The sequence below is a fragment of the Vipera ursinii genome, assembly GCF_947247035.1.
Source record: "Vipera ursinii genome assembly, chromosome: 7".
NCBI classification, from domain to species: domain Eukaryota; kingdom Metazoa; phylum Chordata; class Lepidosauria; order Squamata; family Viperidae; genus Vipera; species Vipera ursinii.
The window spans coordinates 8,281,086-8,299,482 of NC_139521.1; the positions used below are offsets into that span (position 1 = coordinate 8,281,086).

At 46.4% G+C, this 18,397-nt stretch overlaps 1 protein-coding gene across 4 annotated transcripts in view; it reads right to left on the reverse strand.

The window, feature by feature from the left end:
• RBPJ (recombination signal binding protein for immunoglobulin kappa J region) overlaps positions 1 to 18,397 on the reverse strand; it is a 55,257-nt gene that overhangs the window by 15,039 nt on the left and 21,821 nt on the right. For 3 of the 4 annotated variants that reach the window (XR_014493085.1, XR_014493086.1, XR_014493087.1), the window contains exons 2-11: positions 16,117 to 16,155; positions 15,042 to 15,137; positions 12,761 to 12,926; positions 10,933 to 11,107; positions 10,052 to 10,189; positions 9,800 to 9,912; positions 4,929 to 5,069; positions 3,848 to 4,003; positions 2,695 to 2,798; positions 71 to 735 (exon numbers count right to left, since the gene is read on the reverse strand). Coding sequence is in view for 1 of the 4 variants with exons in the window: in XM_083367917.1 (XP_083224043.1) it covers positions 420 to 735; positions 2,695 to 2,798; positions 3,848 to 4,003; positions 4,929 to 5,069; positions 9,800 to 9,912; positions 10,052 to 10,189; positions 10,933 to 11,107; positions 12,761 to 12,926; positions 15,042 to 15,137; positions 16,117 to 16,155 (1,444 nt within the window). In the remaining 3 variants the exon portion in view is untranslated. Of the gene's footprint in view, positions 736 to 2,694; positions 2,799 to 3,847; positions 4,004 to 4,928; positions 5,070 to 9,799; positions 9,913 to 10,051; positions 10,190 to 10,932; positions 11,108 to 12,760; positions 12,927 to 15,041; positions 15,138 to 16,116; positions 16,156 to 18,397 lie in introns of all 4 variants that reach the window. The other variant, XM_083367917.1, reaches the window with a different exon arrangement.

Genomic DNA, 18,397 nt, shown 5'->3' on the forward strand with positions numbered 1-18,397 from the left:
TAATATATAAACTATTTGGTAACAAAAGCATACTATATGTTGTGATACAAAAGGCATGGTGAAAATGTACCTTTACTCTACTAAAGTGTTCCTTGGTCCATAGAAACCATGTTTTGTCCATGTTTACTAGATCGAGTTGAATCCCAGCCACTGTAGTTACGTGTCCATTTTTTAAAGAGACAACTAAAAATAGATTTTCCGTAAAGGGCTGCTGTCCCCCAACGCATTTCACTTTTTATTGTGGCTTCGATTTAAGGTCAGCACTTGTAGGTGATAAAAATTCATACGGCGGCAAGGAGGGTTTTTTTTCTTTTTTCCTTTTTCTTTCCCCCTCGTGAAACCACAAAAAGTTCAGTTTTCATTGTTTGAAGCACTTAAAAAGTTTTCTTTTTTAAGAAGTTCCACACAAAGAGCAGTGGTTAGGAAACCACAGTGGCTGCTGACGACGTGACGCTGGTGGGGTTTGTGCTGACGTTTGTGTAACTTCCCTCGCTGTTTGTGTTCGATTCGCTGGAGGCCAAGAGGCTTGAGTTGGCTCGGAGGATGGCCCCGGCTGCGCTGCAGTGCGGCCGAGGGCCAGGCTCTGGGGTGTAGGTGAAGGTAAGGCTGGTGGAGTAAATGATGCCGTCGTTGCGCACTAACGTGACTGGAACCTGGACGGGCTGGCGGACCCACCGCCATCCTTCCCGGAATGCCGAGATATCCGGGACAACACACAACATGCTCTCGGCGCATCTAGGAAGAAGCGGAAGAAGTCACTAACAAACCGCGTGTCGTGAATGAGTGAGACAAATCAAACAAATTGCAGGCATATTATTTATCTAAAAAGTCTTAGTAATGAAACAAAACATTGGCACTCATGGAGGGATGCTAGAATCTGAAATCTCCTGCCCCCAAACCCATCATAACACACACACAATCCCCGCCCTTATCTACTCGTCATAAATCACATTAACCAATTAGTTTTACATATGAGGTTTCACTTCCCATTCTGTACGCAGGCTTTTCTCATCTTCTCATCTCTCCCCCCCACAAATGAAGCAATTAAAGTAACAGGCTGTCTCTTATATTGTAAGTGCAACAATATGTCAATGTTTGCAGCACTGACATCGCGTGCCGTAACTTTTCAAATTCAACCGCAAGAAAATAATAATAATAAAAATTCCCCGCTGGCATGAATTGCAGCGTTTGAGTACTTAGTAACAGCTCTTAGCCTTATGTATCGCTTATACATATATTATTTGCAGCATTCTCTGGGCGTTTTACGGAGTCCACATATTGCCCCCCGCCCCCAACAATCTGGATCCTCATTTGACCAACCACGGAAGGGTGGAAGGCTGAGTCAAGCTTGAGCCCCGTCAGGATCGAACTCCAGGATGTGGGGCAGAGTCAGCCTGCAAATACTGCATTCTAACTACGGCGGCATTAGGGCCTCTTTGTAAACACACAGTTTTATTTAGAAGCTCTAGCGATGCAAAAAAGGAAGAATTATTTTGCACGGTTGCCCTACATTTTGCTGAAAGGAGGTAGGCCGGAATGAAAAGCCTCACTGCCACAAAAGTTAAGACATCAAGAGTCCCCCAACTGAACTGTCTAGGTCAGGGGTAGTCAACCTGGGCTCTTTTTATGACTTGTGGACTTCAACTCCCAGAATTCCTGAGCCAGCACGGCTCAGCTTGGAAACCTCTCCCTTTCCCCTCAGCGTGGCTGGCTCAGGAATTCTGGGAGTTGAAGTCCACGAGTCATAAAAGAGCCAAGCTTGCCTACTCCTGGTCAAAGTATGGATTACCAATCTCAGTAGCTGTCGCCACACACAATGTTATCTGAACTAATTAGATAAGTGTGGAGAAAGCTGGGCAGCTGAGTGCTATGCCCAACATGCCTCTGCCCCTTTCTGGAAGCCCCACAAGGCTCTCAATAAAAACAATGGGGAAGCTCATTCAAATAATCACAAAGTAGGTTTCCTAAATCGGAAATTATCTCAGGTAGCCTTTTTTTTTTTTGCAAATGTAAGTAGTCCTCAACTTAAAACCAATCGCTTAGCAGCTACTCAAAGTAGCTCCCCAAGGCTACGTATAACCTATATTTGAAGTTCTGATGGATGGCCGCCTTCCTCTTGTGGTCACATGATCAGATTTTGGGTGCTTAGCAACCGGCCTGCGTTTACAGCTATTTGCAGCGTCCGCTGGGGACCGGTTCCATGGAGACAGGTTTTTCCGCGGACCGGAGGGGGCGTGGTTTTGTGTGCTACGCCTGCATCCCGCGGATGGGGCTTTCCTTGTTTGTGCAGACCGGTTGCTGGCATGCCGTGGCCCGGTACCGGTCCACGGACCAGGGGGTTGGGGCACCCTTGGGTAACAAGACAGAGATTTAGGTTCCTTGTTGAAAACTGGCGTTTACTTCCAGCAATGGGTTTGCTTAACCGCTATGGCGTTTGTTGAATGAGTGCTGAATTTTTTTTAAAAAAAAAAGGCTGCAAAATTCAGTGCAAAAACTTGCTCAATGACCAACACGACTTACTCCCATAATCCCGGGCTCTATTACGGTCATAGGCCGAGGACTGCCTGTATGCAAATTCATGTAAATTTATCATTTCACTTAGAGGAATGAATGAGTGATGAACGTCTTCCCTTTACAGGGTCCCACCCAGGCGTCAAAAAGAGTTACGGTAACGTTGCCAAGCTTATACAACACCTGTACATCGTTTCAGCTTCCACATCCCCAAACCAGACACGCAAATTTGGAGTGAAGTTCTGCCCGGTTAGTTCCAGCATCGCTACATCTCCACCACCGTTGAGCTTGTGAAGATAAAAGGAAAGGTGATAGGCTATGTATACCATGGGAGACAAGCAGAAGAATGCAGTGATTCGGCGGGAACCTTATTTGAATTAAGGGAGCTTTGTGGGTGAGGACGAATGGAGGGGGGGGAAAACAGCTGAATCTTCAGAAGGGAAACTTTCATCCTTACCAATTGAATATGGAAGAAGGCTATCGGCTTTTATCAGCCTTCCCAGGTAGAGCCAGACAGGCGAGCCTAACTGTGCTTTTTTGTAAGGCCACATTAACAGAGGGTGGTTAAGACGCTGAGCTTGTCGGCTGGAAAAGGGGCAGCCCGGGTTCGAGACCCCAGCACCACGCGATGGGGTGAGCTCCCGTCCTCGCCTCAGCTCCTGCTAACCTAGCAGTTCGAAAGCACGCAAATGCGAGTAGATAAAAACAGCCACCACTTCAGGTGGGAAGGTAATGGCGCTTTGCGACATTGCGCTGGGCACGACTGCGGAAATGTCTTCCGACCACGCTGACTCAATGGCTTTGAACCACTCCCAAGGGTCGGCAACGACTAGCGGAGTGAAAATCCGCAGGGACTCCCTTTACCTTTTTAACTTTTACACTAATAGAATCTGGTAAGTCTGATAGTACAAATCTCCTCCTCTCTCTTTTACAGCTCGAGTAGTTGAGATTTCCTTTCTCGGTCTCTTTCTCTGCCCATTATAGAGCTGCAGGCTAAGCCCTCTCTTATCTGATGGTCCCCTAGCCAGCATCTCTTCCCTGTCCATCCTTCACCCCTAGGTCACCGTTATATCTTTGAAAGAAGAAATAAGGCTATTTGTTTCTATGACTGGAATGCCTGCAACACCCAAGTAAAATTATGTTCAGCAAATGCAAACGCCATGTCATAGTTTGGGCTCTCCTTAGGTATATTTCCGAGTTCCTAAAGATGGAAGCGCCAGTCAATCTTTTCAAAATGCCGGTGACAACCAACAAACCAACCAAGCAAATAAATGGCTCCTTCTCTGTAATCTCTTGTTATATACTGTGTCGAAGCAGAAAGAAAATTCTGGCTTACCTGAAGACTTTCTACCACAGGCACGGGTGTCACGGGAGCATGGACGGGTCCCATACCCTCATAAAATGTATATTCTGCTTTATCTGTGCTAATGATTGTCCATGAAGCTCCATCGTTAATCATCTCTTTATTTGGTTCTTTGGGGCATGGAGTGGCCTTTAAAAAAAACAATTGCCAGACACTTAAATAATAGCTTGTGCAACAACAGAAGCTTTCAATAGAATATCGGGCCCAAAACGCAGACCATATTCTGTTCAGACTTGCCTTGTTCTGAACAGATTCCCTTGGTGGTCCCATCTCTCCCTATCAAAACCCTACAGCTTCTTTTCCAAGCCTACCCTTTGCCCAACTTGCAGTTTCAACTGCAGTGCTAAAATGTACGGCAGGAAACAACTGCAAATAAAACAGGCAGTGCTACACAGGGTTGCAAATATCAACCCTTATTGCAAGGCCAAGCCATTCCAAGAGGAGGAGTTATTGTTGTGATTCAGGGTCAGCCTGTGGGTTCGGCAGTTGGGTCGGACGACTCAGAGGAGGAGGGGGGTGTTGAAGACCTTGCTGATGATAGCCCTCAGCCAGGCTCCTCCCACTTGGTCACCACGGAGACCCAGCTGTGTGAGCCTGACAGCGTGGATGAAGATGACCCACAGCTGGCCCTGTTCAAGGACGCCCGACGCAGGAGGCAGTCAATTAGGAGTAGACAGAGGAAGGCAATGGGGCTTCTCGGAAGGAGGCAGAGAGAAGCCACGCCCTGAACTCTATATAAGGGGAATGTGTGGGGAGGGCTGGTTTGCTGAAGGCAACCGCTTGGATAGTTCGTGTTTCTTAAAGCTCTGGTTTCTTGGTTCGTGTCTTGTTTGTTTTTGTAGTAATAAATTTGGCAGGCGTAATTCCAGCCTCTTGCCTTATTGTAAAAGGGGTTGTCCCTGCCTTTTCTGCAGAGCCGGTAGCAGGCTGGTACAGAACAGTTATCAAAAGGCTGGAGTAGGTGCGGTGGTCCTCCTGTTGCCAGTTTTTAGACATGCCCACTCTCCAAAGATCGACAACAACACGCACTACACTAGTACGTCAAACAACTTACTTGAAATTGGATAATCCGCTCTTGGGAAAGGCACAAGTACATTCGTTCAGTATCTTTAAGGTAGAACGCACACTTATGGAGCTGGGACACTGGATCATCTGCATCTAGCAAAGCGGTTTGTTTGTCCACTTTCCGTATTATCTGTCAATAAACACAGTTCAATATTTAGAAAGTTGTGTTTTGTTTTTTTAAAACCACCAAATATCATGAATGTATCACTTCGGATGGCTATCGCCTCATGCATTATCAAGTTGGGCAATGGATTTCAAACCCGTTGCTGAGGAAGTGTGGTTGTTATTTATTATTATGGGCTGTTGGTTTGATCTCCGAGCTTGGCGATTTGGCTGCAAACGTTTCGTCTCCATTCGGGGGGCACATGAAGATGTCCCCACCGAAGGGAGACGAAATGTTTGCAGCCAAGTCGCCAAGCTCGGAGATCCAAACCAATAGCCCAACTATCAAATCTGAGCTACTAATATTCAAACACATCATCGTCATCTTTATTAGTATTGATCATCACACAGTCAGCCAGATGTTCAGACTGGATTTGGCATTTTTGTCTACCTATCGAGTCCTTACCAAGGACCTGGGATAGGCGGATGTGGATGTTTGAATTGAAGGTATTACAGATATCGTCGCAGGATGGAAGCAGTTCCTAGTAAGGCTGCCTTTTGCAATTGAATTATTATTATATATAACTTTTATTCATTAAACATGAAACTCAGTCAACTGAACACTCAAATTGACTGGCACTAATGGTTGACACAGGTTGCTGCCAGCATCCTAGGTATCAGCCAGGTATCTCCTTAAAATGTAAGATGTTCCGAGTAGCGCAGTTTTTTGTAGCTTTGCTGGAGTCATTGCAGGAAGCTGCAATTTCTTGATGTATTTTGCAAAGTTTTTTATTATTTATTATTTATTTTTATTGTTGTTGTTTGTTATTATTATTATTATTATTATTATTATTATTATTATTATTATTATTATTATTATTGCATAGACAATGTTACATTACACATGAACTACAATGCTATTGCAGAATAGTAGCTTGGCTGCCTCTTTGCCAACTCTGATAGGTACATGCTTGCGCGCTTCCCAAGATACGCCACAGAAGGGCAGGCTGGCTCCGCACCAGACAGACAGACCACCAGGTCTTCTTGCCGTATCATTCAAGCCCCACCCCCACCCCCTTTTCCCTCGAAGGCATCTCTCAAATGGACATCACAACTGGGAAAGTTCACAACCAGCAGGAATCCGACTGCCTGCACAGAGCACCAATTCGTTTTCCTACTGAATTGATACCTATTTATCTACTCGCATAGAACATGCTTTAAACTGCAAGGTGGGCAGAAGCTGAGGCAAGTGACGGGAACTTACCCAGCCACGGAGTGCAGCACCGGCACTCAAACCGCTGGAGCAGCATCATTAAGCCACTGAGCCACAGGGCTTCTAGGACAGGGGTCTTCAAACTTGGCACCTTTTATGACTTGAGGACTTTAACTCCCAGAATTCCTCAGCCAAGCACGCGTGCCTGGCTGAGGAATTCTGGGAGTTGAAGTCCACAAGTCATAAAAGGGCCAAGTTTGAAGACCCCTGTTCTAGGAAGTGTGGTTGCTGCAGCTTATAACTAGATGCACTGTTAGGGAAAGTTAAAAGAGCGCTAGTTTTCCAAATTAATTTCATCGAAATTAGCACGTAAAGCTTTTAAGAGGATGGTATTTGCAGTCCTGGTAGGAAGATCAAGATTGTTTTGTCCACTGCAAAAAGATCAAATGCTGAAGTAGGAACACGGGAGAACTAAAATCTACAACATCCAGGACTCCTTACTTCAGGGAGGATGAGATGCCTAAGGAGGATGAGATGCATGGAGTGACACTAGCAAAAGAGAAGGCGCAATTCAGCTTTCAAATTAAAATGTTCCAATATAGAGATTTACACCAGTGTAATTGTTTTGTCATTTTACACAGCTCCAAAGCCTCTTTATTTAGAAACGGTTTCTTCTAATTTTTTTATGCTCATTCCGATGATATTCGCAAATGAAATAAGCAACAGTTAAGAGAAAAAATGACGCTTATGTTTCCTGAAAGCTGGATGCTACATGGTTATTAGGGTCTCGCAAGATGAGGGAGATATGCTTTGCAAGACTCTGTGGTGCCTGAGAAAGTAGACAGAGGATTCTTGCGATGAGTCCAGCCCCCTGTTGTGATTGTCAGTCTATGCTCCCAGCAGCTGAGTCCGAGGAATCTGAGGAGGAGGAGGGGTTTGGAGAGCCTTTGGTGTCAGAGGGAGGCTCTGATGCACTGCAGGACTCTCAGCCTGGCCCCTCCAATCGTGTTCCTCATAAGGCTCAGCTGTGTGAGGAGGTGTCGGACTCAGAGGAGTCACGGTAATCTGTTCAGAGATGCTAGAAGCAGAAGGCAATCCAGCAGAGCAGAGCAGAGAAAATCAATGAGGCAACTCAGTGAGAGGAGGAGAAGGCAGTGAGAAGCCACGCCTTGGGACTGATAATAAAAGGGGAAGGAGTGGGTGGGGCTGGTTGCTGAAGACAACTGTTTGGAGACATTCTAAGGGAATCCTGGTCTGTTCTTGATACTTCTGTTTAACTCTTGTTTGTTGACTCTTGTTTGATATTTTGATTCATTTATTGACGGAAATATTCTGTTGCTTTTTTGTTTGACCTGTAAACTTTCGCCCAGGTTCGCCTGGTGCGCCAGTTGCGGCCCTATCTGGACCGGGATGCCCTATATACGGTCACTCATGCGCTCGTGACCTCTCGGCTGGACTACTGCAATGCTCTTTACATGGGGCTTCCCTTGAAGACCACTCGGAGGCTCCAACTGGTACAGAATGCGGCCGCGAGAGTTGTCTTGGGAGTTTCCCGGTACTCCCATGTTACACCTTTGCTCCGCGAGCTGCATTGGTTACCAGTTGTCTTCCGGGTGAGATTCAAGGTTCTGGTAATGGTCTTTAAGTCCCTACATGGCATGGGTCCGGAGTACCTCGGGGACCACCTGCTGCCGGCGTCAACTTCCCTCCGCCCTGTGCGTTCCCACAGAGAGGGCCTCCTCAGGGTGCCTCCGGTCAGAGAATGTCAGCTGGCGGCCCCCAGGGTGAGGGCCTTCTCTGTGGGTGCTCCGGCTCTATGGAACCAGCTGCCGGTTGAGCTCCGGACGGCACCGGACCTTCGCTCCTTCCGGCACGGTCTGAAGACCCATTTATTTGGACAAGCTGGCCTGGCCTGATGGGGGATGTTAGGGTTTTTAACGGGTTTTATATTGTTATTGTTTTATCTGGGCGATTATTTAATTCTCTTTTAATTTTTGTATTTTCTATTTATATGTGCCCTGTTCACCGCCCTGAGTACTTCGGGAGAAGGGCGGTATACAAATTCAATAAATAATAATAATAATAATAATAATAATAATAATAATAATAATAATAATAATAATAATAATAATAATAAAAAATAAATTTGGGTTGGGTTTTTCCAGCCTATTGACTGTAAAAAGGAAAAAGGGGTTGTCCCTGACACACAAACAGGGCCGGTCGTAGGCTGGAACAGAACACCCCCTACAAACTGGGCCCTCTTCAATGCATCCAGAGCAGCCCAACAAAGAACAGTTCCCCTTTTAAAATCCCATCGCTTAACCTGTCTGTGCAAAATAATTATGGGCCTGCCTCTCTCTGACCATTTCTTGCTAAGACCGTTGAGAACAAGGCAGAAAATCCTGTACGACTGAGGTCCCCAGTCTTTCCTGTTGGGTGGCCCGCAGGGAAAGGCAGAATAAAAATTTCTGCGCACAGGTGCAAACAAGCCACCCACACCCGGGCGGGGCTAGCGCACGTACAAACGGAGTTGCGCACACCCGTGGTGCGTTAGTGCTCGCATGCCTGCGTAAACAGGTAGCGCCCATTCAACACTGGCTGTGGCACGATTCCCCCATGCATGTGCAAACAAGCCCGCTAGCGCCCGTGCGGTGGTTAGCCCCCACGTGAGGTGCTAGTTCGAGTAGGGGGGGAGTGCGCGCTAGCGTCACAGCATCGTGCCAGAGTTAGTGATGCTGCTAGTATCTTGCAGCCGCTAGCCTCACTGCAAGTGCACACTCCCCTCACTAGCACTAGCATCACATGGGCACATCGCCACGAGCACACACTCCTACTTGCGCTAGCATCAGATGGGCACTAGCGGCGCCCGAGTGTCCCATGGGCACTCGTGGCCCCATTTCCGTTGTGCATGCAATTGTGGCCCATTCGTGCACACACTGCCCCATTTGCGCTTGTGCAGGTGTCAAGGCGCCTACACACCTCCTGCCCTGGAGCACCAACTCAGAAAGGTTGGGGATTCCTGTTGTATACAATGAACAACGAAAAATAAAATCCACAGGTGATGGAGTCACATAACCAAGTTTTCAAGGCTTTATGGAAAACCAGCAGGGTAGGGTCCAAACTAATCTCAGGAGGGATGATGTTCCAGAGTGGGCAGCATAGCATTATCCCTCAAACGCCCTATTCCAAATCCTCTAACAATGAGGCCCCCAAACTTTTGGGCACCAGGGACCGATTCTGCGGAGAGAGGTTTTTCCGTGTGCGTGGTTTTGTGTGCTGCCTGCATCCCACGGATGGGGCTTTGCTTGTTTGTGCGGACCGGATGCTGGCATGCCGTGGCCCAGTACTGGTCCACAGACTGGGGGTTGGGGACCCCTGAGATAAGGTATAGTAGCATTCAGAGGGGTTTAGACCTTGCCCTCTTCTGCCTACGTAAAGATTCCAGACTAATTCCCTGCTTGACTCCTCCCTCCGGCTCGGCCAGTCTCTCTCTGACACCTTCAGAAAAACGAAGGGAGAGGATATACTGAAAATGCAAAACGTACCAATCTTGGGAGCGCCATGCCGGTAACCGAACAAACGAGTTTGACCGTCTGGCCATAATGGATGTAGCCGTCTCGGACTGTGAATTCCTCTCCTTCGGATTCATCATCGTCCACTGCGGAGGAAAGAGAAGTATCATCAGCATGCCAGGCAAACTTGAATCCATTCCAAGAGGTAGCACAATGCTACCGTTTTCCCCCAACTCAGGAAAGATTCAAAACAAAAGACGCAAGGGGGTTCTCGGTTTTACTCACAGAGATGAATGTAAAATGCTCCCCATTGTTGTGAGCTGGCATGGAAGTTCCCTCCTTCTACGTGCAAGTATCTGGTGCTAACTGTTTGGGACCGGAGTCTATTAAACAGTGCTACTTTTGTCCCTGATGCAATGCATACTGTGTAGGAGGAAAAAAAAACAAAAAAGAGCTTTTAATATAACAGCCTTAGCCTTAGATAGGAAAGATGCGCCGGCAATAAAAGTCAGCACTTCTGCTAATCTGAAAAATGCAAGTTTCCTCCAGCTCTTTTTAACAGGGCCAGCAGAAAATGTGCATTTTTTCTTTGGCTTGGGTTGTCTGTTTTTTTAAAAGGGAATCTCCTTTCCAAGTCACAGTCAATAAATAAATACATAAAAATAGAATAAACTAGTCTGGAATGGTATCCTTTTAGCTGTTTTATCTTTTATTATTACATTTATTATTATATTTATTATTTATTATTACATTTTGAGAGTCTGCACTTGAAGTATGCGTTAAAACAGGGGTGTCCAAGCTCGACAACTTTAAAACCTAGACTTCCAACACCCAGAATTCCCTGTACTAGCCGGGGAAAAGCCCACAGGCCTTAAAATGTTGCTAAGGTTGGACAAACCTGCTTCAAAATATCGTTACCTTTTTAATCAGATAATCTCAAAAATGGAACGCATACAATTGTTGCCCGCCTCTCTCTCTCTCACACACACACACACACTACTGAAATTGTTAGGAGGCAGAATCAAATACTCCCTTTGTTGTAATAACTGGGAGTTGTTTTATAATGGGACCGAAGGCCACATTCTTAAGAGATGAATGGAAAACTCACAAACTCACACCACAGTAATATCGACCACGGTCAATGAAGCTCGCTTGCCAATACTTACAGTCTGCGTTTTTGAGTGATTGTTTCTTTTTCGAAGGCTTGGAGATGACTTTGATCCGTTTACTGAGGAAAACACCGATATCGTCGCTATTGCCATAGAACATTTTCACGGATAACATGAAGTGCTTTCGCTTGTCAGAGTCTGATATGTACAAAGTTTTAGCTGTGCAATAGTTCTGTGGATAAAAAGAGACAGTAATGTAGCGTTTTCCGATGAAGCACTGTTAAGGGTGACCACGCCTAGATGTACTAATCAGGAATTTTTTAGTAGCACAGTATTGCAAAGTTACGACAAATTCAAAAATTCACACGGTGTAGGGCTCCAGTTTATTGCATTTCAGAAAAAGTTAACAGCGTGGTGAGAACTGCAAGTACACGTGTGCTCCCAACTCCGCAAGCAGAAAATAAATGAGCTAGAGCAGCATCAAGTATTTGTAAAGAGAAGTGCCAACTGAAAGTTGACAAGCTCGGCTCTGTAACCTTAATTAGCTGATTAGAAACACACACACACACACCCTGGCTGATAAACTTTGCCTGACACCGACAAGACCCTAATCAGTTGCACGGTAACACTTTTGTTTGCCCATAAGTAGTTCGCAGGGATCCTGCCAGGAAAACGCCTGGCGCAGCTTCATTCCTTGGATGTGCGTTGCCTACTGTGTGCCTTTGTGCTCTACTCTAATTCTTTCCTCTGCAATGTAAAGACAAACGTTAATTCTCTTCTTCCTAATTATCTCCATGACGAGGTGAGCATCCAGAGGGCAAAAAAAGCTTCCTTGTGAGTCGAGCTTTGAAATGTTCCCTGCTGTTTGGGCTCTCCCAACTGTGGTGCAGTGGTTAGAACGCAGCATTGCAGGCTAATTCTGCCGACTGCCGGCAGTTCGATTGTCACTGGCTCAGAGGTTTGACTCAGCCTTCCATCCTTCCGAGGCCGGTAAAATGAGGACCCGGAAGAGGCTGACTCTGTAAACCGCTTACAGAGGACTGTGAAAGCACTGTGAAGCGGTATATAAGTCTAAGTGCTATTGCGATCCTACTTCGGAAAAGCCGAAGTAAAATCGTAAGCGCAGTTGTGGTCGTGTGATTTTTTACTTAGCAACCGCTTTGCTTAAAGATTGAGATGCCGGTACAGTTGTAGTCACAAAAGGAGTATGAAAACAAGATTAAAAAAAGCAAAACTATGAGACACATCTTGTATGAGGAACGGTTGCTGGAATTGGGTATGTCCATTTTAATGAAGAGAAGGGCGAGGGGTGACATGATAGCAGTCTTCCAATATCTCAGGGGCTGCCCTGAAGAAGAGGGAGTCAAGCTGTTCTCCAAAGCACCTGAAGGCAGGACAAGAAGCAACGGATGGAAACTAACCAAGGAGAGAAGCAACCTAGAACTAAGGAGAAACTTCCTGACAGTGAGAACAATCAACCAGTGGAACAACCTGCCTCCAGAAGTGGTGAATGCTGGAGGTTTCTAAGAAGAGACTGGACAGCCATTTGTCTGAAATGGTATACGGTTTCCGGCCTGAACAGGGGGTTGGACTAGATAACCTCCAAAGTCCATTCCAACTTTATCATTATCATTATCATCATCATCATCATCATCATCATCAATAATAATAATAATAATAATAATAATAATAATAATAATAATAATAATAATAATAATAATTTTTGCATAAAAGCAGAATAAAAGCCAAAAGACCCTCAGCGACTACGAACGCACAGAGAAGGTCCAAATTGAGAGCAGGCACGTCCGGAATCGATTTATGACTCACACTCGCCGTGACCTATCAGGAAATGGGTTCCGCGAACTCTACGTCGCGTTCAACGCACCTTTCCTTCCAGGTTTAACTGCTGCATCTCTTGGTCGCTATTTCCGATCCCGATAAAGGCGCATGGCTGAGATTCCTGCTCCGAGCAGCCGTCTCGTTCCATCTGCTCTTTTTTTTTCTTCCATCCGCTCCCCATCAGATAGACACAGGGAGGAGGGCAAAAAAATCTGAAAGAAAAGAGATGAATGTTAGGTTTGCCTGGAACAAGGTATTTCCCTGTTAAGGACCAGGTCATCGGTCTCTTGTGCAAAAATGCCATTTTTCAACGAAAAGGAGAAAAAAAAACTATACATAATCTGAGCAAGGGAGAATTTTTTAAAAAAGATTTTAAAAAATATTTTTAAAGATTTTTTTAAAAAAAATAATAATAACAGTAACTCAAGGTAGTGAACACACCTAATGTTCCTTCCTCCTATTTTCCCCACCGACAACCACCCTGCGAGGTGGGTTGGAGGAGGAGAAAATGACTGGCTCAGCCGCTCAGTTGGCGTTCATGCCTAAAGCGGGATTAGAACTCGTGATCTGACGGTTTCTAGCCTGGTGCCTTAACCGCTAGCTCGCTTTTGTAGCCGAGCTATTTAAATCCAGAAAGGGGGTGGGAATGGAAAATGGACTCCCAAAGTCAGAAATATACTTACTTACTTCTTCAAATCCTAGTTTTGCCCCCAAAACCAATCAGATGCAGGTTTTTCTTTTGTTTGTTATTTCTACTGGCTTCTCTAATAAATGAAAAGATTTTTTTTCTTGTGGCAGGCTTGGAATTAACGCAAAGTGCCTTTCACTCGGCATGAATCTTTACCAACTAGGTCTCCAAGGGTAGAAACGTGTTATTTTAAAAATTAAATATTTAATGATGTTTCATTCTAGTCACAGAAGAGCATTATAGGTAGGCGCGGTTCCGCAATGCCGTGTCAGAGCGCTAGCCAATTTTGAATGCGGTGCCACCAAAGCTAAGCTAAGCTCCAAATATCCAACTTTCTTTACTGAAAAACAACTGAAATTCAAAAAAAAAAAGATTTTTAAAAGGTTTCCTGGCTCGTACCAAAAAGTTACAGTTAGAACATGTCGTTAGTGCCCTAGAAGGTTTCTGCTGTCTTTTGGAAAAATTAGATTATTATTATATACCTGCGATGTATAAAATTTCTAAGCTACAAATGTGAGAGGGGGGACAATCTGAAAGAACGTCAGTGAAGAATTTAATCTAAAGTACTACAACTGAAGCAGCTTTCCCTGTTTTGCTTAGGGAGACGAGACGAGACGAAACAAGAAAAGACGAAGAGGATGGGATGGGATGGGATGGGATGGGATGGGATGGAATGGGAGGGGGAGAGGAGAGGAGAGGAGAGGAGAGGAGAGGAGAAAAGAGAAGAGGAGAGGAGAGGAGAGGAGAGGAGAAAAGAGGAGAGGAGAGGAGAGGAGAGGAGAGGAGAGGAGAGGAGAGGAGAGGAGAGGAGAGGAGAGGAGAGGAGAGGAGAAAAGAGGAGAGGAGAGGAGAGGAGAGAAGAGGAGAGGAGAGGAGAGGAGAGGAGAGGAGAGGAGAGGAGAGGAGAGGAGAGGAGAGGAGAGGAGAGGAGAGGAGAGGAAAGGAGAGAAGAGGAGAGGAGAGGAGAGGAGAGGAGAGGAGAGGAGAGGAGAGGAGAGGAGAGGAGAGGAAGAGAAAGGAAGAGAAGAGACCAAGACCTTTATTGTCACCTTTTTCTGTGAACACACTGGCATACATTAAAAAATGAAATTCTGATGCCTATACACCCACTCTGTTTTTAAAAAAATCTATTTTGTTGTAATTTATTCGGATGACCGAAACGTATGCTCTTTAAGAACTTAAGTTACTTTAAATAGTCACTAGATGGCGCTCCACACAAGGCGTGAAGGTAACAAAGACCCTTTAAAATAATTCATAGCAACCTTTTATGCTGCAAAAATCTTAAAGGCTCCTTGAACTGATTGATACTTTTCGGGATTTTTTTTTTAAAAACTAGAGTTTGTCAACCAATCCTTCAGAAGTCAAAAAGAACCCCCAAAAACCAGACGGCGTATTTTAAATTCCTATAACACAAAATCCAGAAAATGTGCACCGTTCTTTCCAATCCCATTCCCTCCTTATGTAAAACCTGCCCTGCAAAGCTTCCCAAGCCAGGAATTCTAGGAGTAACAATCCATGACATCCAAATAGCAAATGGTTGTTGAAAGCTGCTCTCTGCGTAATTTATTTTTATTTTCAACTGCAGGGAAAAAAAAGAAAGAAAAAAGCGCAGCGCACCATTCAAGACGCCCATCCTTACCTCTTTTCGTTTCCGTAGGATTTCTGAGCCACTTTCGCATGAAGTATTAGGACTGTTTGATCGCCGCGCTCCTTTAAGTAGTTCCTCATAGCTTCCCTGAGAATGGGAAAACAAAGGCAATCAAGTTCACAGAAACCCAATTTATGCACGCATTTTTTTTAAGGCACCCCAAAGGCTGACATTTCTACGGGTCTGAATTGCATGCAGCTGAGCTTGTCGATCAGGTCGGCAGTTTGGCGGGTCGAATCCCGAGTGCCGCGTAACAGAGCGAGCGCCTGTTACTCATCCCAGCTTCTGCCAACCTAGCAGTTCGAAAGCACGTAAAAATGCAAGTAGAAAAATAGGGACCACTCCGGTGGGAAGGTAACGGCGTTCCGTGCGCCTTTGGCGTCTAGTCATGCCAGCCACATGACCACGGAGACGTCCTCAGACAAGCGCTGGCTCTTCGGCTTTGAAACGGAGATGAGCACCGGCCCCTAGAGTCGGAAACGACTAGCACACATGTGTGGGGGAACCCTTACCTTTACCTTTTACATCTCTCTTATGGGGCCTGCCAACGCTGCTAGGGTTCCCTTTGCTCCAAATTCTCATGACCACCTTTTCACCCCACCTCACCCCACCGTAATTTTGGGCTCAATTACAGTTGTCAGCCAGTTAAGGACCACCAGTAGCAATCAGGTTGATTCCCACCAGTCTCCCTGGACTGGGAACAAGTTGAGGGATGTAATATTAAAAACGGGGGGGGAGGGGGGCCTCCACACCTATGTATTTCTTGGGGAAGGGAACCTTTTCTCTTTGTAGTAACAGGCAGGAAGATGTTGGGGTCTCCACATTTTCCACAAAGGATCAAAGCAAGGAGTAATGAGAGCAGATCCACGAGGATGCAGGTAAAGTTGCCCACAAGGAATGTGCACAGGATGACAAAACTGAGCTGAGAAGTCAACAGAACAGACCGCCTGCTCGCCTAGCTCGATGATTGCCTTACGCCTTTCCAGAGAGGCAACTGATATTATAACACACACCGCTGGGGGAAGAGAGGCCCAGTCAGGACCTGAACACGAGACCCAAACCCTACCTGGTGAGCCGCTTCGGTGGAGGTCGCTCACCAAATTTCCTGCAGAAAAAAAGAGAAAAAAAACAAGTCATTTCCTAACCAAATGGGCATGAGACACAAGCAAAATTGTGCCGGGGCAGGCCAGTGTGGCCCTGGAGTCATACTTTTTCCACATTCTGGACCTGTTTGCCTAAGACAGCGGTGGCGAAACCTATGGCACGCGTGCCAGAGGCGGCACTCGGAGACCTCACTGTGGACATGCGTGCCGTCGCTCCAGCCCCGCCTCCCCCCACAGCCCCCTCACCAGCAGCCCCCCCCCCGGAGAAGTCGCCGCCGGACGCGGCCCACGCGGAGCAGCACAGCCAAGGACATGGCAGTCGAGCAGTGGGGACAAGACTCCGCCCTCGTGTCCCATTGCGCGCAGATGCTGCGGGGCACAGGCAGAGGGCGTGGCCTCCATGGCGCTGCTGGGCCACCTGGGTGATCTGCAGTGGGCCGTGGAGATGGGTGGCCCTGCCGGCGGGCGGGACAGGGGAGCTGGAGCGGGGCAGGGCGGTTTGGGGCAATCGGTCTCTAAAAGGTTCACCATCACTGGCCTAAGACAAAGCCAGGAGGATGGAAGTGAAATATCGTGTTGCTGTGAAATGTTTTTGAAAAAAAATTATAATTCTTGAGCGACCTAATAATAATAATAAAAGCAAAGACAGTAGCAATAGCAATAGGCACCTTGAGGGCAATCGCAAAGTATCTAGGGCATCCTTTGAACACCATTAGCTTTGACCAAAACCATCCATTACAAAAGCCGGCTTTACTGGGCCCAGCTTATGTCCAGCCCAAGCCCAAAGACTACACAATGAGATCCAAACAAGTCCAGTTCTTTATTTGCTTACACCATGGGTCGGCAGCCCGCAGCTCCATGCGGCTCTTTCAGCCTTCTTCTGCGGTTCCCAGGAGAGAGAGAGAGAGAGAGAGAGAGAGAGAGACAGAGAGAGAGAGAGACAGAGAGACAGAGACAGAGACAGGCACTTGTGCTTTCCCTCTCTCTCTCTCTCTCTCTCTCTCTCTCTCTCTCTCTCTCTGTGTGTGTGTGTGTGTGTGTGTGTGTGTGTGTGTGTGTAATGTTGTTCTCTGAGAAGCTGACAAGCTTACTGGGTGGGCCTCCTGCCTTTGCTGCGTCTCCACAGGAAGCAGCAGAAAGCAGCAGCTCTCAAGGGCAGGAGAGCCAGCCCAATAAGAATGTGTGTCAGCTTGTCCGAGAACAGCGCCAGCTTGCCAGGTGAGCAGAAGATTGGAGAGAGGGAGAGAGGGGGGAGAGAGAGGGGGGGGGAGGGAGGGAGAGAAAGAGAGGGAAGGAGAGAAAGAGAGGGAGAACTCATGCACAGCAGCCTCTATTTCTTTTTAATTAAACTCTTCAATCAAGTTCCCCATCCCCTTGTGTGCGGGCACGAGAAAGAGTTTTGCGGCTCCGTGTTTTTGCCTTCGGACCCCGGCTTACACTTAAAGAGACAGAATCTTGACAGACTGCAGCTGTTAACAACTGACTTAATAAATATACCCTGGGAGATTCTAGGATGTGGCTATCCTGAATCTTTTCCACATTTCCTCCTCCAGTTCAGGGCTGTGCAGTGTCTTTTTTTGGGGGGAGGACCTCTCTGGTATGTGCTTCTTCCTCTCTTGGAAGCCACAGAGCTATTGTTGGTATTACCCCTACACACACACTCCTTCTCCACTTGCACAACATTCTATCATGGCTTCCTTCCTGCGACGTTTAATCTCATTAAGCAACAACATCTGCCTATCCCAAGTCCACTAAGGACAGGGGTCTTCAAACTCGGCCCTTTTATGACTTGCGGACTTCAACTCCCAGAATTCCTCAGCCAGGCACAGGAATTCTGGGAGTTGAAGTCCACAAGTCATAAAAGGGCCGAGTTTGAAGACCGCTGATTAAGAAGAACTCGACAGGTAGGCAAAAATGCCGTATCTAAAGATCTGGATGATTTGTGTGAGCAACCATAATAATAGGCCACTTTTGGCACAGAGGTTAATGAGGACCCAGATTGTTGGGGGCAATTAAGCTGACTTTGTAATAATGCCGCTTGGGGTGTGTGTGAAAGCCCTAACAAGCAGGCATATACATAGAATGAAGGCTACTGCTAAGCTTGTAAGCCGTCCTGAGTCTTCGGAGAAGGGCGGAATATAAATGTAATAAAAATAAAATAAAATAAAAATAATGCGTTGGCCGAAAGGCCGGGAGGCTGCGAGTTCTAGTTTTAACTTTTATGATTTGTCCTATCTTAGGCAT